At 59.1% G+C, this 26,108-nt stretch overlaps 1 protein-coding gene across 2 annotated transcripts; it reads right to left on the bottom strand.

Moving 5' to 3' along the window:
• Positions 1–3,465: 3,465 nt before the first annotated feature.
• SERINC2 (serine incorporator 2) lies at positions 3,466–16,435 on the bottom strand. Of its 2 annotated transcripts, none has more exons than XM_050983170.1 (10): positions 16,326–16,435; positions 9,147–9,308; positions 7,558–7,745; positions 7,376–7,455; positions 7,132–7,269; positions 6,845–7,014; positions 6,158–6,248; positions 5,912–6,047; positions 4,642–4,863; positions 3,466–4,226 (listed from the first exon to the last, which is right to left on the bottom strand). In XM_050983170.1, exons 1-10 carry the CDS (start codon positions 16,362–16,364, stop codon positions 4,088–4,090), a joined length of 1,365 nt encoding a protein of 454 aa, XP_050839127.1. In that variant the 5' UTR covers positions 16,365–16,435; the 3' UTR covers positions 3,466–4,087. The 2 variants fall into 2 exon arrangements, with proteins under 2 accessions (XP_050839127.1, XP_050839126.1); XM_050983169.1 differs by lacking the exon at positions 16,326–16,435 and adding an exon at positions 11,799–13,753.
• Positions 16,436–26,108: the final 9,673 nt, after the last annotated feature.

Genomic DNA, 26,108 nt, shown 5'->3' with positions numbered 1-26,108 from the left:
TGGGGAGCCCCTGGAAGCAGCCCCTGGGATGGCCGGGGCCAGGGTGGCACCTCTGTCCCCACCACCCAGACCTGGGTGGCACTGAGGGGTGCTCCCTTCTCACGATCCCAAACGCGCGGTGACCCCAGGAGGGTCCTGTGCCCAACCCTGGGGTTAAATCCAGTTTAATTTGGAACGCAGTGGTCACAGCCACCTTCTGTGAGTGCTGCTTGGCTTTTCCTGGGCTCCCCAAAGTCACCCCGAACCTCCTGATCCATCCCTCTAGGGTGGCCCCCAGGGAGAGTAATTAGAGCAATTAAAGCCACCGGGGGAGATAATGGACAATGGGGGCGTCCCCGCTCTGATCCCACCCCAGGCTGGAGCTGTGACTCGGGGCAGGGACAGGCAGGGAGGGGACCCAGCCCAGGGCGGTGTTTTCTGCTGAGCTGGAGGTGGCAGATGTTCGCTGATGAATTATTCACCCGGAAAATTATCATGGAAATAGAAGGGGTTGGGTTGGAAGGGATCTTAAAGCTCACCCGCTTTTATTCCTTGCCATGGCAGGGACCCCTCCCACTGTGTCAGGGACCCCTCCCACCGTGCCAGGTGCTCCCAGCCCCAGTGTCCAGCCTGGCCTTGGGCACTGCCAGGGATCCAGGGGCAGCCCCAGCTGCTCTGGCAATTCCAGCCCAGCCCCTCCCCACCCTGCCAGGGAACAATTCCCAATTGCCAAGATCCCATCCAGCCCTGCCCTCTGGCACTGGCAGCCATTCCCTGGCTCCTGTCCCTCCATCCTTGTCCCCAGTCCCTCTGCAGCTCTCCTGGAGCCCCTTCAGGCCCTGCAGGGGCTCTCAGCTCTCCCTGGAGCCTTCTCCTCTCCAGGGCAGCACCCCCAGCTCTCCCAGAAATGCAGCAGCTGCTGCTTGTGGGGACGTTCCCCTTTGGAGGTGACAGTCACCTGAGAAAGGAAGTTTTTAGTCCCTCATGGCTCTGTGTCCGTTTCTCTCTCCCAGATCTCTCCTGGCTCTTCCCTTTTCCATCAACCCCATGAGGCCCAGCCCTGGCTGAGCAACCCCAGGGGCAGTTCTGGTCACCAGGGGCTGGGGTGCCACCTCCAGGGGACATGGGACACTCCTGCAGCCTCTGCCTGCCAGGCTGAGCTCTGGGGGGTTGCCCAGCTGGCAGGGAGCTGCTTCCCTCCCTCCTCCCCCCTGCAGAACTCAGCGTGTCTGGGCTCAGGCATGGATTGTACTCGCTGAGAAGCAAATGCAGAGCAGCCACAACTCTGTGGGGAGTTCAGAGCATTCCCAGAGAGGGAAATGGGGCTCAGACTGCCCATGAGTCCCACTCACATCATGCTTAGTTCTGGGGGATTTTGTGCCATCAATCCATCTTTTCTTTTCTTTCTTTCTGTTTTCTTTCTTTCTTTCTTGCTTTCTTCTTTCTTTCTTTCTGTTCTTCTTCTTTCTTTCTGTTCTTCTTTCTTTCTTCTTTCTTTCTTCTTTCGTTCTTTCGTTCTTTCTTTCTTCTTCTTTCTTTCTTTCTTCTTTCTTCTTTCTTTCTTTCTTCCTTCCTTCCTTCCTTCCTTCCTTCCTTCCTTCCTTCCTTCCTTCCTCTTCCTTCCTTCCTTCGCTTTCTTTTCTTTCTTTATTTTTTAAAATTATTATTTATTCCCAAAATACAGCCAGGAAGGCAAAAGCAGCCAGGCTTCCCCGTGGCTGGAGCCCCTTGGGGTACCTTGCACAGCTCGGGATCAGTGTGGGCAGATAAATCCAGAGGGGTGGGCCAGATGGCACTGGGAACAACCTGCCCTGCTGGAATCCCAAACCCAGGGAAGCCACAGGCAGCACAGCCACGCTCACCCCAGTGCCCTGCCTCGGTTTCCTGGCTCGTTTTGGGGTGCACAGAGCCTGGCATTGGGGTGGAGCTGCCAGGGGATTCCTGAAGAAAACGGGGAGCAAAGAACATTGTTCTGGAAAGAAATGGTGGAGGGAGGCGTGATGGGGAAATGAAATCTGGCAATCCCATCCTTGCCAGAACCTTCCATGCAGGGACACGGGGGTGCAGGGACACAGGGGTACAGGAGTGAAGGGACACAGGGGTGTAGGGTGTAGGTTTAAGGGTGCAGGGTGAAAGGTGAAGAGGGTAGGGTGTGGGATGTTACAGGGAGCAGGATGGGGTCACTGGGTACAGGATGGAATCACCGGTGCTGGATGGGACCACAGGGAGCAGGATGGGATCACGGGGAGCAGGATGGGATCACAGGGAGCAGGATGAGATCACGGGGGCCGGATGGGGTTCCTGGGTGCCGGATGGGATCACAGGGAGCAGGATGGGATCACGGGGGGCAGGATGGGATCACGGGGGCCGGATGGGGTTCCTGGGTGCAGGATGGGATCACAGGGAGCAGGATGGGATCACAGGGGGCAGGATGGGATCACGGGGAGCAGGATGGGATCACGGGGGGCAGGATGGGATCACAGGGAGCAGGATGAGATCACCGGGGCCGGATGGGGTCCCTGGGTACAGGATGGGATCACAGGGAGCAGGATGAGATCACCGGGGTCGGATGGGGTCCCTGGGTACAGGATGGGATCACAGGGGGCAGGATGGGATCACCGGGGTCGGATGGGGTTCCTGGGTACAGGATGGGATCACAGGGGGCAGGATGGGATCACAGGGAGCAGGATGGGATCACAGGGAGCAGGATGAGATCACGGGGGCCGGATGGGGTCCCTGGGTACAGGATGGGATCACAGGGAGCAGGATGGGATCACAGGGAGCAGGATGGGATCACGGGGGCCGGATGGGGTTCCTGGGTACAGGATGGGATCACAGGGAGCAGGATGGGATCACAGGGAGCAGGATGAGATCACGGGGCCGGATGGGGTTCCTGGGTGCCGGCTCGGTGCCGCTGTCGCTCCGCGGGCTCGCAGCGCCATCGCGCGGCTGGAGCCGCCCCGCCCGGGAACGGGAAGGGGATTGGGAATGGGAACGGGATTGGGAATCAGAATGGGATTGGGGAGCACCGCCAGGACCGGCTGCACAGCCAGGGACCCAGGGCTGGGCTGCACGGTGGGCAGCGGGCACTGCCCGGCCCCGCGGCTGCCGCAGGGCAGTTCTCACCTGTACCGGTGCCCGCATCTCCTGCCAGGGCGAGCGCCCAGCCGGGGCCACCCCTGCTCTGTGCCCCAGCGCGGTGTGTGCACGGAGCTCAGCCCATCCCTGGGCACGGTCTGCACCCCGCGTTTTGCACCCCGCGATTTGCACCCCTCTTTGCTCACCTCCAGCCCGGCTCTCGGGGTGTCACACGCTGGCAATGGGTTCCAGGGCTCCGAGTTTCCATGCCCCAAAGCGATGCCAGCGCTGCCTGCACCCCTGGGCAGCCAGCTGTGCCCCCACCCCGCTGTCGGGTCAGTTTAAAACATCCCACTCCCTCCTCCCGGGCCCCCACCCCCCCACCAGGAAAGACTCCAAACGGCCAAATCCAAACAAACCGCGTTTATTCCAAACGAGAGTTCACTACCGAGGCAAGGAGCTGGGGCCAGGCCTGTGGGACACCTGACCTGTGCCCCGCAGAGGACAGGGAGCTGTGCTCCTGCTGGGACAGCCCCGGGGAGCTGGGGCCACCACCGAGGCTGGCACACAGCAGGACCTCTGCCCCCAGCCACGAGTCGCCAGGATTTGTTTCCCTCCAGGCTGTCTGGGGACACAAAACTGGCCAGGGCCTGGGTCCTGCTACCCTGCCAGACGCCAAAAGGCACCAAGAGGGACCCATCCCTCACGGGGCACCAGCAGCTGGGGAGAACCAAACCCTCCCAAGGCAAGGCAGTGGTGTCTGCTGGGCAGAGAGGGTCTGGAGGCACTGCCAAAGGCACTACACAAACACGGAGAGGATGAGAGCTTTAAAACCACCCTCAGGTCTCTCCCAGCCCTTAATTTTCTGTGCTTGGCACTTCATCCCTTTCAAATTAAAACAGAGGAGATGCAAGAAGGCACAACCCAGCACGGCAGCTCCTGCGTGCAGAACAGAGGCTGAGGCAGAGCTGGGGCTGTCCCCAGCCTCGAGGGACAAAGCCACGATGGCAGCAGCGCGTCCAGGGCCACCTCAGCTGAAGTCCCGGTCCGGCAGCAGCAGCGGAGCCACCAAGGTCCAGAGGTAGAGCAGGAGCCCGGCCCAGCTGGAGCAGATCTTCACCCACACGGCCGTCCAGGGGCTGCTCAGCACCTGCAAGCTCTCGTCCGGCCTGAAACAGCCACAGGAGGGTGGCACCCATCGCTGTGACAGCCTGCCGGTGCCCCGGAGGGACGGGTGCCCCCAGGGAACACGGGGGTGCCCCGTGGCTGCAGCCACCCCTGGGTGTGACCCCAACACTGCAGCTCCCTGGGTGTGTCCCCAACGCTGCTGCCACCCCGGGGTGTGACCCCAACACTGTGGCCTCTGCCTCAGTCCCTGCTCCCCCTCCTCCCAAGGGATCCCGGGCTGCAGCAGAGGACGCTGGCAAGCCCAGGCACAACCCCAATAATAATTAACGCCTGATAAGGGAGCACGTCCGGCAGCCTCCCACACCTCAGCTGTGCCCAGCACACGGGCACCAGCACCCCGGCAGGAGGGGACCTGCGGGAACGGGGACAGCCCCGGGTGCCCAGGGCAGCTCTCACCTGTACCAGTTGGTGAGGGTCATCATGATGTAGAGGGCGGCGAGGAGGAGGCAGAGGTGGAAGAAGGTGTAGTTGTAGGAGACGCCGTCCTGCTCGTTGTCGTAGGCGCGGTGCACCCCGCCCTCCTCCGCCCCGCCCGGCCCGGCCCCGGCCCCGGCCCCGGCCCCGCTCTCCTCCGTCAGCATCAGCTTGTTCACCTGCGGGTGGTCCGAGGAGCGGAGGCTGCGGGCAGAGGGGCAGCGCGATCAGCACCCCTTGGGCACTGTCCCCATGGCGGGGCTGTTGTCCCCGGGGCAGTTTGGGGGGTGTAGGCTGTGGGGAAACCCTAAAAACTCTGCCTGTGGCCCTTAGCCAGCTCTGCAGCTCTCCTGGAGCCCCTTTGGGTACAGGACAGTCAGGGCAGCTTGGGGTACCCAGGTTGTGGGAAACCCCAAAATCTCTGTCACCCTGGTCCCAAGCCCCTCTCCAGCTCTCTCAGAACCCCTTTGGGCACTGAAGGCTGACGGGAACCTCGACCAGCTCAACAAAGAGAATGAAGGGAGAGGTTTTGCCCCTGGGTAGAACAACTCCAGGCTGCAGTGTGGAATGGGGGCTGGAAAACAGCTCCAGGAAAGGTCCTGGGGGTGCTGCTGAGCACTGGGGGTAACACGAGGCAGCAGTGAGTCCCTGCTGCAGGTGAGAGTGTCCTGGGCTGGTCAGGCAAAGCACTGCCTGCAGGTCGAGGGAGGGCATCCAGTGATCTGGTCTGATAAGGCCACCCCATGGCAGGGGTTCTGTCCTTGGGGCCACCCCAGGACAGGCAGAGCAATTTGGGGCTGTGGGGAAACCCTAAAACTGTGACTGTGGTCAGGCCTGTGTCCCTGGGGACAGGGATGGCTGGACAAAGAGCCTTTGGTGACAAAACCCCTGGACCAAGGTGTGACCTCCCCTCCAGAGGCCCCTCCCATGGCTCTGTGCTCAGGGCTGGGGCTCTGGCTCGGGGCTCTTTGTGGGGCAGGGGGATGTGAGGGGCAGGAAGGACAAACACCATCAACCTGCAGGCCCTGCCAGCCTCCCAAGGGAGAACCAAAGTGCAGCCCCTGCCAGGAAAGTTCCTCCTGTGGGGCCTCCGGAGGCGCTGCCCAGCCCAGGGCACAAAGGCCTGGGTGCCTGTGGCCCTGCCAGCCCTGCCCAGCCCTTGGCCATCTGTCCTGCAGGCTGTGCCCCCTGGGCGTGCTGCTGGCTGCACATGCCCTGGGGACAGCCCTGGGGACAGGAGCCAAGTGCTCACCTGATGAAGAGGGTGCAGAGGATGAAGATCACCAGCCCCACGATGCTCGGGGCGTCCCACCAGGTTGTCAGCGGCTCGGTGGCCGTGGCTGAGCCAGTGCTGTTCCTCAGCAGCAGCGTGGGGTTACAGTGCCGGCCTGGGGGGACACACGGGTGAGCCCCCGGGGACACGGGGGGACAGACACCCCTGCAGTGAGTGCTCCTGCCCCAGCCATCCCTCCCCCAAGCCCAGGCGGGTCTGGCTTACTCGGCACGTTGGCCAGGGCGGCCCAGGTGACGTAGATGGTGTAGAGGGTGATGAGGGATGCCTGCAGCAGCCCCGAGTGTGGCTGAGCCTCCTGCAAACACAACAGTGGGTGCTGGGGGTGCTCCTGTACCCCAGGGTGACACAGCCCTGGGTGCTCCTGTAGCCTGGGGTGACACAGCCCCAGCCCCCTGAGTGCTCCTGTACCATGGGTGACACAGCCCCAGATGCTCCTGTACCCCAGGGTGACACAGCCCTGGCTGCTCCTGTAGCCTGGGGTGACACAGCCCAAGCCCCCTGGCTGCTCCTGTACCATGGGTGACACAGCCCCAACTGTGGGGTGCTCCTGTACCCCAGGGTGACACAGCCCTGGCTGCTCCTGTACTGGGGGGTGACACAGCCCCAGCTGTTGGGTGCTCCTGTACCCCAGGGTGACACAGCCCTGGGTGCTCCTGTACCCCTGGGTGACACAGCCCAAGCCCCCTGGGTGCTCCTGTACCCCTGGGTGACACAGCCCAAGCCCCCTGGGTGCTCCTGTACCCCAGGGTGACACAGCCCTGGGTGTTCCTGTACCCAGGGGGTGACACAGCCCTGGGTGCTCCTGTACCGTGGGTGACACAGCCCTGGGTGTTCCTGTACCCTGGGGGTGACACAGTCCCAGCTGCTCCTGTGTGCTCCCAGGTGCCTCACCTGGATCTTGGGCAGGATGGACACAACCGAGACGATGAGGCAGAGGATGAGGTTGATGCTGATGAAGGCCTTGCCCTCCGTGCAGCCCTCGGGCTTGGTGTAGTAGACATAGAGCAGCACAACGGCGGCGATGGAGGCGGCGTAGAAGAGGAAGGTGACGGTGCAGAGGGCTGGGGGAGGGAGGACACCAAAGAGGCTGGAGCAGAGCCCTCAGTCCCGGCCAGCTCAGCCTGACCCGGCCCTGGGATGAGCTGAGCCCCAGAAGCGCGGGTGCCCACCAGACCCACCTGCGTACCAGCCCTTGGCACTGCCCTGCTCCGCGTTGTGCAGCCACCGCTGGCTCCAGGAGTGCGCGAAGTCGATGAGCAGCACGAGCTGGATGAGGATGAACAGGAAGGAGCCGACCACGCCAAAGTAAAACCAGACTTGAGGGGAGGAGAAAAACCAGCTGAGAACAAGTGAGACTCAGGGGAGCAGCCCTGGCTTCGATCCCGTGCAGAGGTGCCCAGGAGGGCACGGGCTGCTCCTCACCTGAGGTGAAGGTGCCGTCGGGGATGTAGAAGGCGCCCACCGTGATCCCCACCAGCGCCAGGAACTTGAAGAACCAGAAGCTGTGGGAGGAGAGAGGAGGCATGGTGTGCACCTGGCGGGGACAGGGATGGGGGTCCTGCCCGTGCCCACCCCACACCCCTCACCGAGGGCCCCCCACGCACCCGTTCTGCAGGGCGGCCCGCGGGTCCTTGCTGCTGCGCACGCACACCATGAGCACGGCAAAGAGGCAGAAGAAGGCGGCCATGGCGAAGCCCATGCGATACACGGCCTTGTGGCCCAGGAAGCTGCTGCAGTCCACGTTGGTCTGGACCCCCAGCACCGAGCCACTGCCTTCACAGAAACCGGGGAGCTGAAACAGCAATAGGAGTGTGAGCATCACCTCAGCACATCCCATGGGGATTGAGGGGTGTGGGAAGGTCTGGGTCAGAGATCTGCTGGTTGGATTGAAGATCAGCTTCTCCATTGTGAAGTGGCCTCAGCTGCAGCTGCCCCTGGACCTCTGGAAGTGTCCCAGGCCAGGCTGGACAGTGTAGCCAATTTCTCTTCACAGAGAAAAGCGAGGCACAACTTCCCAAGGACAGCTCTGGGCTTCACATTCTCTGAACCTCAGAGAAAGGAAAAACAATTCTTCTCTCATTTACTGCTGCTGTGCTGTTCACAGGTGGAATCCATGGTGGAAGATTGCTTACCTGAGGGGAATTGGTAACTGGATTTTGGTGTGAGTGTTGTGATCCACTGACCAATTGAATCCAGCTGTGTGTGTGTGTGTGTGTGTGTGTGTGTGTGTGTGTGTGTGTGTGTCTGTGTGTCTGTGTGTCTGTGTCTGTGCCTGTGTGTCTGTGTGTGCCTATGTGTCTGTCTGTGTGTCTGTCTGTGTGTTTGTCTGTGTGTCTGTCTGTCTGTCTGTGTGTCTGTCTGTGTGTGTGTCCATCTGAGTGTGTTTGTCCATCCGAGTGTGTGCGTCCATGTGTGTGTCTGTGTGTGTCCGTGTGTCTGTCTGTGTGTGTCAGGACTGTCAGCTGATGCTCACGAGATTCTGGGCAGTGGAGTGCAGTTGGGTGCTTGGCAGGTTCAGTTTGGATGTAATACAGATGTAATATAGTATAGAACAATATAATAAAATAAAGTAATTAATTAGCCTGCTGATAGATGGAGTCCTCCTCCTCCTCATTCCTCCCCTCATCAGGGGTCCTGTGACAGGACAGGGCTTGGAGCAGCCTGGGACAGCGGGAGGTGTCCCCTCCCATGGCAGGGGGTGGAGGGCTTTGAGCTCCTTTCAACCCAAACCATTCCGTGATTCCACACCCACCACGAGCCCTGGTGCCACCAAGGATGGGCCAGACCACGACTGCCCCAATGCCACTTGCCTGAGGTGACACAGATAAAGCCACCCAGCCAGTCAGTGGAAAGCTGGCATGAGGCCAGCTCTTCCCTAAAGCCCAGCTCAGCTGGCAGAGCTCTGCTCTCTCCACCTGAAGTCCTTGCAAGTCATCAGTTGAACCCCAAAAAATGGGATGTAGGAAACTTTCCTGGGAGACATCTGGGAAAACTAAAAATTCCATGAAAGGATCCCACCGCGTTTTCCCCTCTGTGGAAAACCAGGGCTGGTAATGCCTGCTCCCAGTGAGATGCTCAGAAAAAAGAGGAACAAAAGCACATCATGACTCAAAAATTCCCTCCTTTGATTCAGCCTCAAGTCCCCACCACCAGCTGGGTCATTTCTTCCCAGCGACCTCCAGGAGTTCTTTACCTTGTGCAACTCCTTCTCCACGCCCGGGATTATCATGATGATGGACACGAGGGTGCCGAGGAAGAGGAAGAAGGTGAAGAGGAGGCGGGAGATGGTGGAGTTCTTGGCCGAGGGGCAGCAGCCACAGAGCAGGCACGGGGCAGAGCCACAGAGACACGACACCTGCAAGGAGAGCAGCCCGTGATGAGGGGCAGAAACTGGCCCCAAAATACGAGCCCAGCTTGATCCTTAAGGAGCTCAGCCTGGGAATCCACACTGCTGCCCAGAGCTACTCACAGCACAGCCCACAGCCTGCTGGACCTCGTGGAAATGGCACCAAATTCCCCAAAATGTTGCTGAAAACCGAAAGAGCTGCAGGAACAGCCAGGGTGGAAAATGACACCCGGAGTCTGGAGACACCCAGAGTCTGGAGACACCCTCATGGTTTTTTGCTCCATGCAGGGATCTGGTCAAAGCAAGCCCTGCCCTGCAGGAGCCTCCTTTTTGTATAAAAATGAGGTTTCCAAGACAATTTCAGGCTGCCCTTTCAGTCAAATCCAGGATGGGAAGATATTGGTATCAGCACCACGGGGGAAGCAACTCATCCTGCTGTCCTTCCCCTCTGCAAAGGCCACTTGGCAGGTGGGGAAACTGAGGCACAGCATCCCCGAGAGTCCCCAGTGGGTCCTGGCACCCCAAATCCAGCACGGGCAGTGCTGCCAGTGCACCCCATTCCAGAGACTCCCAGAGCAGGGAAATCCTGGCTGGGGAAACCCAACCTCACTGATACCAAAACACTGGTGGGGGTTTCCTGGGCAGGGCCAGTGCAGAATAAACCTTATTCCCTTGGAACAGCTCCCTCTCTCCTGGGCTTCAGCACAGCAGGCAGGGGAAGGGCCCTGCTCTCTCCTGCTGTTGAGGGATGTGCATGAGCTGTGTGTTTATTATGGCCACGTGCTCCCAAATCAGGGCCTGAGCTCGGTGTTAATGAAGGATGGCTCAGTATCGACTCAAATCCACATTTCTCATGGCTGGAATCAGCTAAAAAATGGACGTGGCAGAAAACAAAACCAGGTGTGCAGCTGCTGTGTGTGGCTCCCTCAACACAAGCGACCACTTCGATGCCCCCAAATCACCAAAGGTGGCTCTGAATATTTTTTAAGCATAAGAACACAATTTTTTGAGAAAAATCCCCTCCTTCCTCACAAGCCAGCCCCACATCTCTGCCCCATGAACAGCTGTGTTGAGCTGATGGTACCCACAGGAGCTGGGGTGGGGGAGAGACCCAAGGGATCCCATGGGAACACTCATCCTGCCCTTCCAGGAGCTGCTCAGAGCCATCACGTCATGTTTTCAGCTTGGAAGCATGGGAAAAAGGCTTTCAATTAGAGACTGCTTCATTTCAGCCTCATTAAATGCACCACGTGCATCTGAGTGCATTAAAATGCACCAGCGTTACTGTATTTCCCCTTCCAATAAAATAAAAATACAGAACAACAACAAAAATCCCTTTAAATGCAGAATGACTGCATCGTCTGATGCAGCAAAGCCCCTGAGTCCACCATCCACACCTCCAGCTCCAACTGAAGCAAAAAGCACCAGTCCCAAAATCAGCAGATTTGAACAGGAAAATCGGGAGGTTTGGTGTTGCTTAGGAAGGTGTGGATTTGGGGGTTGAGACCCTCCCAGCCCACCCCTGCCATGGCAGGGACCCCTCCCACTGTGCCAGGGACCCCTCCCACTGTGCCAGGTGCTCCCAGCCCCAGTGTCCAGCCTGGCCTTGGGCACTGCCAGGGATCCAGGGGCAGCCCCAGCTGCTCTGGCAATTCCAGCCCAGCCCCTCCCCACCCTGCCAGGGAACAATTCCCAATTGCCAAGATCCCATCCAGCCCTGCCCTCTGGCACTGGCAGCCATTCCCTGGCTCCTGTCCCTCCATCCTTGTCCCCAGTCCCTCTGCAGCTCTCCTGGAGCCCCTTCAGGCCCTGCAGGGGCTCTCAGCTCTCCCTGGAGCCTTCTCCTCCCCAGGGCAGCACCCCCAGCTCTCCCAGCCTGGCTCCAGAGGGGCTCCAGCCCTGCAGCAGCTCCGGGGGCTCCTCTGGGCTCTCTCCACCAAGCACAAGGTTTTTGGGAGCCCACAGCATCCCTGGAGGTTTGTTTTGCAGGATGACTCACACACAGCCAGACTCCCTGGTTGCATTTCAGGTTTCACAGCTCTTGCAGCCGCTGAGGTAACGAGATACAGCATCCCCATCCCACTGCTCTGCTCTGCCACACGGGAATCCTGTGGATTCCTTTTGGGATATCCTTTTAGGATCACTCCCTGAAAGCTCCTTCCCAGTGAAGCCGAGGAACCCCTTGTGCCCCACGCTGACCCCTCCAGCTGCCTGGGCACTCCTGATTCCAGTCTTTTTCTTTAAAAAACAATGGTTAACAGCAAGGAAGACACTCCCAGCAGTGCTGGGCACTCTGATTCTCCTTCCAAAGACTTTTAAAGCTGCCCCAAAATGCGAACACAGTGAAGGGACAAAGAGCAGGATTGAAAAAGCCAGCGAGGGAAGTGGCTGCAGCAGCAGGAGAGCCGAGGGTTAATGAGGAAGTGTCGGTTTTCAGCTGCTGGTGGATGATTAAACTCTCCGATTTCAGAGAGAACTTCCTCCTTGAGTGCAGCTCACCTCAGCGGGGCTCGCACGCGTCAGGGCTGCTCCCATCCCTCCTGCCCAGGGCCCGGGAGAGCACGGCCAGAACGGGACAAGGGACGGGGCACATGGGCCCCAAATACACCAAAACAGCAACAGCACCCCAAAAACTGCACCCCAAATACACCCAAACAGCAACAGCACCCCAAAAACTGCACCCCAAATACACCCACACAGCAACAGCACCACAAATACACCCAAACAGCAACAGCACCCCAAAAACAGCGCTCCAAATACACCCACACAGCAGCAGCACCCCAAAAACACCCATACAGCAACAGCACCCCAAAAAACAGCGCCCCAAATACACCCATACAGCAACAGCACCCCAAATACACCCATACAGCAACAGCACCCCAAAACAGCACCCCAAAAATATCCATATAGCAACAGCACCCCAAAACAGCACTCCAACAATTTCACCCCGACAACAGCACCCAAACTCCACCAGCCCAACACCACCCTCCCAAAAAGATCATCCAGCAGCATCACCCCAAACCCCAAACCAGCAGCATCACCCCAACACCAATGCTAAAACACCCCCCTAACACCACACTGACACCAACCTACACCACCAGCGCAGTTACATCATCCCAACAACACAACAACAGCCCCACTACACCAACACCAGATCAACTGCAGCAACCCAGCTACACCAACCCAACAACACCAACCCAACAACACCAACACCAGATCAACTGCAGCAACACAACAACACCAACCCAACTACACCAACCCAACAACACCAACCTAACACAACTGACTGAACTACACCAGTCCAACACCACCAGCCCAAAAACACCACCCCAACAACACCAAGACAAACCACCAGCCCAACTACACCACCCCAATTACATCATCCCAACTCCACCATCACAACACCACCCCAGCATCACCCCAAGAACACCAACCCATCCCAACAGCCCAACTACACCAACACCAGCCCAACACGACTGACCAAACTACAACCAACAACACCAACCCAAAACAGCCACCCAACATCACCCCAACAACCCTGACCCACACCACCAACCCAACTACACCACCCCAAATACATCCTCCCAACTACACCATCCCAAAAACAACAGCCCAACTACACCAGTCCAGCATCACCCCAACACCAACCCAGCTACACCACCCCAACAATACCAACTCAAACATACCCAGCCAACATCACCCCAAACCACCAAGCCACACCACCAACCCAACTACACCACCCCAACAACAGCCCAACTACACCAACACCAGCCCAACACAACCAGCCAAACTCCACCAGCCCAACATCAACCCAAAAACACCCAGCCAACATCAGCCCAACAATATCAACCCACACCATCACCTCAACATCAACCCAAGAACACCAGCCCCACTATGTCACCCCGGTACCAACTCAAAAACATCCATCCAACATCACCCAAACACCACCAAGCCAAGTACACCACCCCAACTACACCAACCAACCTACACCAGCCCAACAACATCACCCCAACAACTGCAACCCAAAAACACCCACCCAACACCACCCCAACAGCACTGACCCACAGCACCACCCCAACAACACCAACACGACAACACCAACACGACAACACCAACACGACAACACCAACACGATAACACCAACACAACAACACCAACACGACAACACCACCCCAGTTACACCACTCCAACTACACCACCCCACCACAACTCAACTACACCACCCCAGTTACATCACCCCAACTACACCATCCCATCACAACCCAACTACACCACCCCAATTACACCACAACCCAAATACACCATCCCAGTAACATCACCCCAGCTACACCACCCCAACTACACCACAACCCAATGACACCACTCCAGTTACATCACAACCCAACTACACCATCCCAATTACACCATCCTAGTTACACCACCCCAGATACACCACCCCCCCCGCCAGCTGCCTTCACCCCAGCACTCCCAGGTACACCCAGAGTGAGTCAACCCAAAGCCATGCCGAGCAGCCACTGTTTGTCTGCTGCCAAATTAACGAGCAGCAGGTCTCGGACTACCCACCCTCCCAGGTACTCACGCACCACCCCATCCCCAGGTCATCAGCACCCACCCCATCCCCTCAGGTCAATCAGCACCATCCAACCCACCCTTCCCCAGGTCAATCAGCACTCACCCACCCCATCCCCAGGTTAATCAGAATCACCCACCCCATCCCCGGGTCAATCAGGACTCACCCACCCCATCCCCAGGTCAATCAGCACCCACCCCATCCCCAGGTCAATCAGCACCCATCCCACCCCATCCCAGGTCAATCAGCACTCACCCACCCCATCCCCAGGTCAATCAGCACTCACCCCATCCCCAGGTTAATCAGGACTCACCCACCCCATCCCCAGGTTAATCAGCACCCATCCCACCCCCATCCCCAGGTCAATCAGGACACATCACCCCATCCCCAGGTCCCAAGCTAGCCACCCACCCCATCCCCAGGTCAATCAGCACTCACCCACCCCATCCCCAGGTCAATCAGCACCCATCCCACCCCATCCCCAGGTCAATCAGCCCCACCCACTCCCAGTCAATCAGCACCCACCCCATCCCCAGGTCAATCAGCACCCATCCCACCCCATCCCCGCAGCCTGGGGGCCTTCCTGCCTGGCAGGTGGCCTTGGATAGGTGCCACAAGTTCGAGTGTCCCCAGGGGGTGTCTAAGGACTGGCCAAGCCTCCAGGCTCTGCTGTGGCTGGGGCAGCATTCTGCTGGTAACCCCAAGCCTGTCACCCAGGAAGGGAGCTCAGAATGACCTCACTGCTCATGGCAGCCGTGGGCAAAGCCTGGAGGACCACAGGAGGCAGGGACAGAGAAATTCTCTTTGTGAGTCAAGGTTTCACTCAGCTTGTAGTGGGAAAGCGCTGAAGGAAGGCTTGGCAATCTCGTGGTGCTGTGACTCAAGGGATGCAGGCAGAGCAGAAGGAGTTAGTCAAGATGTTCTTGTTAAAAATAACAATTAAAAAAAAAAAAAAAGGATTAGGGGGGTTTTCAGTTTGGTTTGGGTTTTTTTCAGTGTTGTGGTTCTTCAGCTCAGACCGGTGTTAGAACAGCCCCACCAACCAGGCCCACTTGAAGGAACAACAAAATTAAACAAAAGCTTGTTAAAAGTAATTATTTTTAATAATTACACAGACTAGGGGGAATGTGTCATTCAGTTTGGGTTTTTTTCAGTGCTGTTCTTCAGCTCAGACCAGATGTACAAAACCAGCCCCTTCATCAACGACTTCCACAGGAAGGAACAGGAAAATTAAACCTATACAGTGACTCTATTGTAACCACAGTCTGAGCCACAACAGTTTTTTGGGGGAAAAAAAAATCCAGAATTCATACAGAAACCTCCACAGCCCTGCACTGGAGTAACTCCCTGCTCTCCCAGTACCTGTCCCTAAGGAAAAGCACAGGAATGTGTGACAGAGCGGGGATTTGCAGACTCCCTCCCTCCATCCCTCATTTCCAAACATCCTGTTCGTTAAACCTCCAGCACTCAGAGGTCAAGTTACAAAACAGGTCCCATTCCCAGGTTTCCAGGCCGGCAGCTCCCAGGCTGGTTCCACTGCCCTGCCCTGGCTCTGTGCCCACAGGTGAGGCACTGCCAGGGCAGGAAGTGCTGCTGTGGGCAGGTGCCTGCGTCACCTGAACCACACACTCCACGTCACAGGGCACAGCACCCCGAACACACAGCCCTGGGCCATGGCACCCCAAACACCCAGCCTGTGCCTGCCCTGGGCCATGGCACCCCAAACACACAGCCTGTGCCTGCCCTAGGCCATGGCACCCCAAATCACACACCCTGCAGGTACCCTAGGCCATGGCACCCCAAATCACCCACCCTGGGCCATGGCACCCCACACACAGCCTCCTGCACCCCTGTCCCAGCTCCTTCTCTTCCTCCATCCCTACTTGGGGCTCAGCAGAGGGACCAGGCAGGACCCCCAGCTTCTCATTGCGTGGTGGGGCCAAGACCCCCCAGTCCTCCAGATCCAGCAGGACACGGCTGCTCTGGCTTCCCACCTCCCCCAGGCGCCCCGGGGTGCACCACCCACTCCATTCCCCTCCACCACGGGCCCCAGAGCCCTCTGGAGTGAGCTCTGGGACTCCCATGGATACCCCGGCTGCAGTGGGATCCCCTGCTCCGACAATCCCCCACACCCCTGCAGCCACCGAGGGATGCACCCCCTGAACCCCCCCATATCCAGGGGTGCAGCTCCTGCGTGTGCCCCACATCCCCCTTGTACACAGAGGTGCATCCCCCAGGGGTACCCTACATCACCCCCCCGGCATCCTCTGGACCCCTCCGCGTTCGGGTGTAGCGGGGCACATCCCCGGGGTGTCCCTCAGCCCCTCCCCGTGTCCCCTGGTCCCCCCTCCGGACGCGCAGCGGCCCCGACTCGCCCGCCGTGGGCCGCGCCCGCCGCTGCGGCACCGCGACAGCGCCGGTGCCCCGCGCTCCCCCCGCTCCGGGCGGGCACTCACGCAGCTGAGCAGGGAGCAGACCCCGAGACAGGCCCCCATCGTGCTGCCGCCGCTCCCGGCTGCCGCTCCCGGCTCCCGGTCCCCTCCGCCGCCGCCGCTCTGGCTCCGCCCGGACCGGGGAGCTCGGGGCGGCCGCGCCTCCCGCACCTCCCCCGGGGCGGCCCCTACGGCGGCGGAGGGAGCGCCAGGGGAGTGCGGTCACACTCTCGCCCTCAGGGGAGTCCCTCCAGGGCTCTTGCACCCTCACTCCACCCTCCTCTCCATCCTCTCCATCCTCGCCATCCTCTCCATCCCCCTGCCTCGCCCTTTCATCGTCCTCCTCCCCGCTCCGTCCCCGGCTACCGCCGAGGGGACCCCACCCGCACCATGGGGACATCGCCAGGACTGGGGGGATGGCCAGGAGCCCTGTCTGGGCTGGAAACAGCCCGCGGGAAGGGGTCATGGAATTCCAGAAGGGTTTGGTGGGAAGGGACCTCAAAGCTCATCCCATCCCACCCCTGCCATGGCAGGGACCCCTCCCACTGTGCCAGGGACCCCTCCCACTGTGCCAGGGACCCCTCCCACAGTGCCAGGTGCTCCCAGCCCCAATGTCCAGCCTGGCCTTGGGCACTGCCAGGGATCCAGGGGCAGCCCCAGCTGCTCTGGCAATTCCAGCCCAGCCCCTCCCCACCCTGCCAGGGAACAATTCCCAATTGCCAAGATCCCATCCAGCCCTGCCCTCTGGCACTGGCAGCCATTCCCTGGCTCCTGTCCCTCCATCCTTGTCCCCAGTCCCTCTGCAGCTCTCCTGGAGCCCCTTCAGGCACTGGGAGGCTGACTGGCGCCTCAGGAAGTTCCACAAGGTGAAAGGGCAAGGTTTTGGCCCTGGAGAGAACAATCCCAGACTCCAATATGTGGTGGAGAGCATTCAGCTGGAAAAGAGCTCCAGGAAAGGCCCTGGGGTTGCTGCTGGGCCCCGGGGCAGCACGAGGCAGCAGCGAGTCCCTGCTACAGAGGGTGACAGTGTCCTGGGCTGGTCAGGCCGAGGGAGGGGATCCTGTGGTCAGCACTGGTGAGGCCACCCCAGAGTGTTGTGTCCAGTTCTGGGCTCTCCAGAGCAAGAGAGACGTGGGTGAGCTGGAGAGACGCCAGCAAAGGTTCACGAAGGTAATTAAGTGTCAGGAGTATCCCATGTGTGAGGAAAGGCTGGGAAGCTGGGGCTGATCGGCCTGGGGAGGGGTTTGGGGGATCTCACTGACATATAGAAACACCCACTGCTCTGCCAAGCCACTGGAGGGGTTTGTCAGTTTGGCTGAGCTTGGCTTCCCCCGACCTGTCATCCTTAATGTGCCTGGAAATGCTTCCCAGGATTAGCTCCACCACCTTCCTAGGGACTGAGGAGAGGCTGATGTGTGCAGCTCCCTGGCTCCTCCCTGCCCTTCTGCAAGGTGGAAGGGACATTTGGTTTCCTGCAGCCTTCCAGACTCTTCTCTCCATCCCCAGGAGCAGTGAAAGGTTGTTAAGAGCAGCCTCACAACGCCACCAGTCCCTCCCTCACCGCTCAGGGCGACCCAGCAGGACTGAAATGGGTTTCAGTTGCTGAAGCCTGCCCTGGTCTGAATCCTCCCCCACAGAGGATCTGTCTTCCCTGGTGCAGCCTTCCCCTGTGGGATCTCTGGATTCTCTGGAACCTGAAAATGAGGCTGGCAAGGGACAAAGGCAGCATTCCTTTGCTCTGCCTCAGCCATTCCCCACTATTGTAGTCACAGAGAATGCCCTGATGAAGGCAGGAATGATGGATCTGACTCCATCTTCTCAGAGGGCTGATTTATTATTTTATGATACTGTATTATATTAAAGAATGCTATACCAAACTACACTAAAGGATACAGAAAGGACACAGACAGAAGGATAAAAGATAACAATGAAACTCCTGACTCTCTCCAGAGTCTGACACAGCCTGGCCCTGACTGGCCAGAGAGTGAAAACAGCTCCCAGCAGAATGCAATGGAACAATCACCTGGGGGTGAACAATCCCCAAACACATTCCACATGGGCACAGCACAGGAGAAGCAAATGAGATCAGAATTGTTTTCCTTTTCTCTGAGGCCTCTCAGCTTCCCAGGAGAAAAATCCTGGGTGAAGGAATTTTTCCAGAGGATGAGAATGCCACACCCCACCTCACAGAGCAATGGACCCGTGTTTTACCTCACCTCAGTTTTCCTCCTGCAGGAGCCCTTCTGGCTGGATTTGACACCACACCGTCCAGCTCCAGCATTCCCACCACCCCCAGCCCACCCAGCAGCCTGATCCCACTCCCCCCCAGGGCCAGACCCGGGTCAGGGGGCTGAGGGTGGCACAGAGCAGGTTTTTCCTGCTCTTCCTGCCCAGCCAGAGCCTGGCATGACCTCCCAGGGCAGTGAGTGCTCTGTCATACACAATTCAGGGCTGGGATAAACCGGGAGGTGCCAGCCCACATCCAGACCCTAAATTTAGACAGAGGAGAAAGTCCATGAGTATGTGACAGCAGCAGACTCGGGGGCACAGGGCTGGGGCCACATGTCCCCTGTGTCCTTGAGGAAGAGGAGGGTGTCACACTTCTTGCTCCAGAGGTGAAGCTCCGGGCTTTGGCCCCTGATCAGCAGTTGGCAGAAATCCGTAAAGGATTATCTGAGCCTCTGTGGGCTCCCAAAATCTGCTGGCAGGGCACGACCCTGCAACAGGAGAGGTCAGCACCCGAAAACTGCGCTCTGATCTCAGCTGCTCTCAGGTTTCTCCTTTCCGGAGGCGCTGGGCGGGCACATCCTGCCCCTGGCACGGGTCTGGCAGCGCCCGCGGCCCCGGGGCGCACCGGGCTGGCTCTGACACAGCCCGGCACGGCTCAGGGGGTCTGGCAGCTCCCGTCTCCTGCTGGCTGGGTGTCAGAGCCCTGTGACATCCGCCGCGGGAATGTCCTTCACTCCCTGTCCCCTCGGAAGGACAAATTGGCCGGGCAGGTGTTTGTCCCCTCGCTCCTGCTGTCCTTGCAGGCACATGAGCTCGCTGGCACGCCAGGAACAGGAATCCTTCCGTGCACCCTGGAGGGACCAGTCCCGCCCCCGTCACTGTCCCCTGGTCCCTTTGATGATGCCACCAGATGGCAGTGCCGGAGTGAGGCACTGCCCGACACCGGGGACGGTCACCGCCCTCCGTCCCTGCCGCGCCCGGAGCGCCACGGGCACGGCTGCCACAGGGAGAGGGTCCCCACCCGCCTGGCAGCGGTGTCCCCCACCAGAGGCCACCCTACTGCCACCCTCCCCAGCATCAGCCCCCCGGTGACCCCGTGTCGATGTCCCCGTGTCGATGTCCCCGTGTCGATGTCCCCTTCCAGGGAGGGGCTGTGGGCAGCGAGGGCCGCCCCAGGCCCGGCGGGACCAGCGCTGTGACAGCCGTGTGACAGCAATGTCACAAGTGACAGGGCCGTGACGGGCCCCGCACAGAGCAGTGTCACCTCACCCCGCACACAGGGAAATGCGGGATGGCACCAGGGCCCAGGGACACGGGGCTGCCTGCAGCCATGCCAGCCCGTGTGCCACTGCTGGGACCATCCCTGTATCCCAAGAAAACTCCTTTTTTCCCCCTCTGCTTCTTCTCCTGCATCCCCCAGCATCCCCCAGGCATCTTTCCCCCGGTGTGACTCATGAGGGCACCCAAACCCTCAAATAAGGTTCCTGAGGGCTCAGGGACCATTCCTGCCCCCGTGGGGGGCTGTGGGGCTGGGGGAGCAGGGCCAGGAGCAGCCTGCCAGGGATGCCTGGGAAAACAAACCCTCTCATGTGACTGTATCTGGGACAATACCAGCTTAGCTGTGGGTGCAGCCAGCAGGAATCCTGCTGCTCCCGAGCCCTGCTGGTCATGGATAAACCTACATTAGAGCAATTAATGATAATTAATAATTGGGACTGCATTTAGAAAAGCAGCTAAAGCCAGCAATGCTCTCCAAAGCATTGGCCAGACAGGGAGATGCAGCCGTGGCACAAGGTACCATTTTGGGGTGGTGGGTTTGGGGTTGACAAACCCCTGGTCTGTGGGGCTGCCCTGCCTTTGGCATCCTGGGGGCTCTGGGCTGGGATTTAGGGCACACAGGACCCTTCCCCTCAGCCCCCAGCTGCAATCAGGCCCATCCCAGCCTTGGGGGTTGGGGGTCCCCCTTCCCACCCTGTGCTGCAAGGAGGGGCAGGAACGGAGCCCCCCAGGTGCCTTTGCTCAGCTCTGCTGCCTCCCTCGGGGTCTGAAGCCCCCAGGTGAGAATGGGGACAGGGACAAGGCCAGGCTGGCATGGGAAGGGTGAGTGCAAAAGGGCTGAGATGGAAGCACCCCCTTCCCCTGCTCCGAGGGTGCCTCTGAGACAGGCGGGGAATTGTTTTCCCACTGAGCTGCTCTGTGATCAACAGAGACACCCACGGGAGCAGTGGGCAGCTGCTGGGCCTTGAATTACAGCCAGCCAGGGTGTTCAGGGTCACAGGAGCTGGGATTCAGACCGGGGGGAACGAGGGGATGATTTTCAGGAGGAACACTGCAGGAATCTGCAGAACCTTCTGTGCCTCAGCTCCTTTGTTCTCCATTTCATCCACCAGGACCCTCCTGTCTTCCCAGCCCAGAACAGCTCCAATCCCAGAATTGTGGATAACAGAATGTCCCGAGCTGGAAATCCCCAAGGATCATCAATCCCAGCTCCTGTCCCAGCCCGGGCATCCCTGGAGCAGTGTCCAAAGGCTCCTGGAGCTCTGGCAGCCTCGGGGCTGTGCCCATTCCCTGGGGCACCAGCCCAGCACAGGAGCCTGATGGAGCCCCAGAAAACCCTCAGAGCCCTCTGACAGCCTTCCCACCCCTGGCATTGCTCCTGGCAAACTCACTGAGCAACCAGGACCCTCTTCAAGGACCTTTTGCCAGTTTGAGATGTCTCAAAGGCCACTGGGGTGACACAGAGGCTGAGGGGCTGTCACTAAACCTGTCCCTTGTCATGTGCTGGGGTCTTCTCCCCACAGCCCCTCCCATCCAGGGGGATAAGGGGCTGGAAATGCTGTCCTTGAATCCTGTCACCCTGATTTTTTAAAAGATTTTCCAAGCCTTCTGATGTTTACATTCTTGTAACGAACTTTCTCACACACTTGATGTAAATAACTCATTGTTTTGCACTCTTTTATGAAAGAGGAGAAATTTGATGGACTGTTGGTTTGTCCAGTGTCACTGGAGAGGTGGCACTGTCACCCTCCAATCCAGTGTCACTTTTAAAAACTACAAATGTTAGAGTCAGAAATTAAGAAGTCCCTTTTACCTTGAAAAGAGCAGCGTGTCTGCATCGTGTCACTTTGTGTCCTACAGTGACAGAATCCTGGATTGTCCTGGGCTCCCAGACACAGGGACAGGCTGGGAAAGCTGCAGTGCCTCCCCACTGAGCTCGGACAGATGCTGTTTGTCTTTCTGCTGGCGAGGCCCAGACGCCTGCCTGGTGATGGATGGCACTGTCACAGCAGAGATTCTGTGCTGGCACAACCACTGGGTCTCTCATGGGCTGGAAAATTTGGGGGGTTACTCCACCGTGAGCCGGTTTCTTCCCCAAGGATCTGAGTCCCAGAGGTGGTGGGGTGGGGACCCTGCAGGAGGAAGCAGCAGGGTGAGATGTCCTTGCTCTGATGTCCTCCATCCACCTGGCAGGAGGAGCTGCTTCTTCCCTTTCCTTCTGCTGCTCCTGCTTGGATCCTCAAGGCTTGAGCCCCTCAATTTTCTTTCCTGGTGTCCAAAGCCACCCAACATCAGCCATTGTCACCCAACATCATCCAAAGTCACCCAACATCACCCAAAGCCACCCAACATCACCCATCACCCAAAGCCACCCAACATCACCTAAAGCCACCCAACATCACCCAATGTCACCCAAAGCCACCTAACATCACCCAAAGCCACCCCAAGTCACCCAAAGCCACCCAATGTCACCCAAAGCCACCCAACATCAGCCAGTGTCACCCAAAGTCACCCAAAGCCACCCAACATCAGCCAGTGTCACCCAAAGTCACCCAAAGCCACCTAACATCACCCATTGTCACCCAACATCACCCAAAGCCACCCAATGTCACCCAAAGCCACCCAACATCACCTAAAGCCACCCAACATCACCCAATGTCACCCAAAGCCACCCAATGTCACCCAAAGCCACCCAAAGTCACCCAACATCACCCAATGTCACCCAACATCACCCAAAGTCACCCAATGTCACCCAACATCACCCAAAGTCACCCAAAGTCACCCAATGTCACCCAAAGCCACCCAAAGCCACCCAACATCACCCAAAGTCACCCAACATCACCCAACATCACCCAAAGCCACCCAATGTCACCCAAAGCCACCCAAAGCCACCACCCTTCCTCCAAACTCCCTCCCAGGCCCCCCTGAGCCCCTCCAGGCGTTCCCCACGTCCCCTGGCTGACAGGACATCTCCAGCTGGGTGCACAGGGGCCAGGGCAGTGCTGTGGGGATGGAAACCTGGGAGAGCTGCCCAGGGCACGTGTGGGCTCGGAGCCTCTTCATCTCTGCAGCCTTAACGATTCTCCCTCGGAGAAGGGTTAATGAGCCATGGGGATCCAATTAGACTTCTCTGCTCGACCTTTCACCTCCTTCTTGCCAGTTAAAACCAAAAAGAGAAAAAAAAAAACCCCACAAGTGGAGGCGTGGAGACAATTAGATCGGTGTCTGTTTCATGAGTTCATGGATCCAGCAGGAATATCCCTGTTTGACAGGCGGGGAAGAGCCGAGCTGAGCCCAGCCCGAGCCCCGTGCCCGCTCTGCAGAGCCTTTGTGGGGCGCAGAGGAGCCCTCCTGGATTTGGGATTTGCTGCCTGCGCCCTGTGGGCTCCAGGGCTGTTCTTTGTTAGCCACAGCAGCCAGCCGGCCTTTCCCGCCGTGTTTTTCCAGGATCAGGGATCCTAACCAGCTCCAGATGCTCCCGATGGGTGGGAGCCCCGCAGAGAGCCGCGGGCTGGGAGCAGAGCCGGCGCTCCAGGGCGGGGAGAAGCGCCTGGAGCCCGGCGGGAGCGCCAGCGGTCACCTGGGGCAGCGCGGGGTGACAGATGCCACCAGCGCGGAGCTGGCGGTGTCCCCCCGGTGCTGGCAGCCCCCCCGGGCCGCCGAGGCTGCGGCGGCGCTGCCAAGCCCCACGTGGCCGTGCCGAGCAGATTTTGCTTGGCTGCCTGGGCTATATTTAGCCGCCTGTAAAAAGGGGTTAGCGAGCAGCGCTGGAGCCAGTGGCACAGCTAAGAATGTCAACGTAAGAGCAGCCAGGGATAAAAAAAGCCCAGGCCGGGCGCTGGGAGCTTTGCACAAATCCCCGCGGCTGCGGGAGCTGGAGGCGGGCTGTGCCCGCATCTCCGCCAGCACCGGGCAGTGGCCACTCCCTGTCCACCCACCTGGGGCTCCTCGCAGTTTTCAGACCGGTTTGCAGCGTCCCTGAGCTCAGCTGGGCACTCAGGGGTTGGAATCTGGTGGGTTTGGTGAAACCCCCGAGCTCTGGGCGCGGGTGTCCCCTCTGTGCACAGGCAGGAGGCACAAGGTGCTCCCCGAGCTGGGAGGGTTTTGTGAGGCTCCACATCCCCATCCAGGCATCTGGAAGTTACTGGAGCATGAAAAATAGATTTGAGCGCTTCATTTTTGCCCATGAACACATTTTTTTGGGGGATGCTGCCTTTCTGTTCGGTTAACTCCAGCACACCTTTCCTCCCAAGGCTCCCCTCACCGCCCTGATCTGGCCCCTTAAAGCAAGAACGGGGCAAATCCCACCACATCCCAGCTCTTCCTATCCCAGCTCTTCCCATCCCAGCTCTGCCAGCCCCATCCCAGCTCTTCCAGCCTCACCCCAGCTCTTCCTGTCCCAGTTCTTCCCAAGCACCTCTTCCTGCCCCATCCCAGCTCTTTGCACCCTATCCAAGTTCTTCCACCCCATCCCAGCCCTTCCAACCACATCCCAGCTCTTCCCATCCCAGCTCTTCCCATCCCAGCTCTTCCCAGCCCCATCCCAGCTCTTCCCAGCCCCATCCCAGCTCTTCCAGCCCCATCCCAGCTCTTCCCATCCCAGATCTTCCCAGCCCCATCCCAGCTCTTCCAGCCCCTCCTGTGCTGCTCTGAGCTGTCCTGACCTTGCCTGGGCTCACTCCTGCCTGTGCAGCCCAGGCTGTGCCCAGGAATGTGGGATTCCAGCCAATCCCAGAGCCAATGCACAGGCAAGGTGGTTTCCTGAGCTAATTCCCAGAAATAATTTGCACGTTCTGCTGGTCCACTGGGGCAGGGGATGAATATTTTGGTGGCTGAGCCCCGAGAGAGGCACTTTGAGTCATCCAATGCCCCCTTTTTCCCCCAGCTCCTGTGATGAGCTGGCAGCAGGATGAGCCTGGGGCTGGGATTGGGTCTGGCTGTGGGATTCACCTCGCCTTGGGGTCAGGAGGGAGCTTCTGCTGCAAAAACAGCAGCAAATCATTCTTTTGGTTGAAATTTTCCATTCTGCCGGGGACAGCGAGGCTGCAGATGAGTTACAAAGACCTGTGCAACTCACTGCAGATATTCCAGCTGCCCTGACTGCCTGAATTAGGGAATAAAATCAGGAAAAGCAGCTGGTGTGCTGTCCCCCAGCGGGGCAGGATGCTCTGGGCAGGGCTCACGCTGCGGGGGGAGGATCTCCAGACGCTCCCTGATGTCCTGGGGGCAGATGGAGCTGCAGAATCCCTGTGCCCTGTGAAGGACAGGGCGGAGCAGCACACTGGGATGCAGATGGCAGAGTCCTGGAGCACGGAGGGTGCCTGGGAAGGGCACTGCTGCAGCTCTGAGATGGCCAGACTCTGCTCAGTGTGACGCCCCAGCCGGCCTGGTGACAAATCTTCTCCCTGGGAGCTCTTTGCTGGCATTTTCCCTCTGCTTTGAAATCCTGCAGGCAAGGAAATGCTCTCGCTGCCTTTGCCCCTGAGATCTCACAGGCAGGAAGGTTTTCCCTGAGGGCTGAGGGTGTTTCCTGCAGGTCCATCCCTCAGGAGCCACCTCCATCACTCCAGGGTGGCCTCGAGGCCGTGTCCTGCTGGAGCTCATGGAAAGTCCCAGCCCCCAGCCAGGGAACAACTTGCAGGTCCCCAAACCCTGTGACCCGTGTCCCAAAATAGCCCCTTAAGGGAGGCACTGACGCAGCCCCTGGGCTCAGGAATGACATTGCCTGCGTCACCTTGTCCCCAGCAGGGGCTCAGCAGGCTGGAAATCGCAAAGGTGCATCTAAAAGGGGAACAGCAAAGGGCTGCTCTCCCCCAGCAGTGCCTTTTAGCCCAGATCAGAGCCCACAGTGCTGGGCAGGGGAGTGGAAAACAGCTCTGCTCCCTCCCTGATGCCTCCAGGAGCACCAGGAGCTGCTGGACCTGCAGCAGCCCGAGGGTCTGTGGGGATTATTGACCCTCCTGCCCCAGGGGTATAAAGCAGCTGGGCAACAGCAGCAGAACAGATTCCTCCTGACTGATTTTCTCCCAGTTCTGGATCCTGGGTTTTTGGGGAAAATAGGATTTAGAGCAGAGCAGGGAGCACTCTGAGCCCATCCTCGGTGGCTTCACATCCCTGATAGACCAATCAAGGCTCTCCCAAAGCTCGGGAGGGCACAAATGATAGATTTTAGGCCCCCCCATCAGCAGGGAAGCTCACCCTGCTGGGAGCATCCTGGGAAGAGGATCCCGAGGTGTGCAAAGCCCCAGAGCAGCAGCTGGAGCAGCAGAGGGAACACAGAGCAGCCTTTGCCCCCACACT

This window comes from Serinus canaria, chromosome 23 (genome assembly GCF_022539315.1).
Source record: "Serinus canaria isolate serCan28SL12 chromosome 23, serCan2020, whole genome shotgun sequence".
NCBI classification, from domain to species: Eukaryota; Metazoa; Chordata; class Aves; order Passeriformes; family Fringillidae; genus Serinus; species Serinus canaria.
This window is presented reverse-complemented; position numbering and strand designations above follow the sequence as displayed.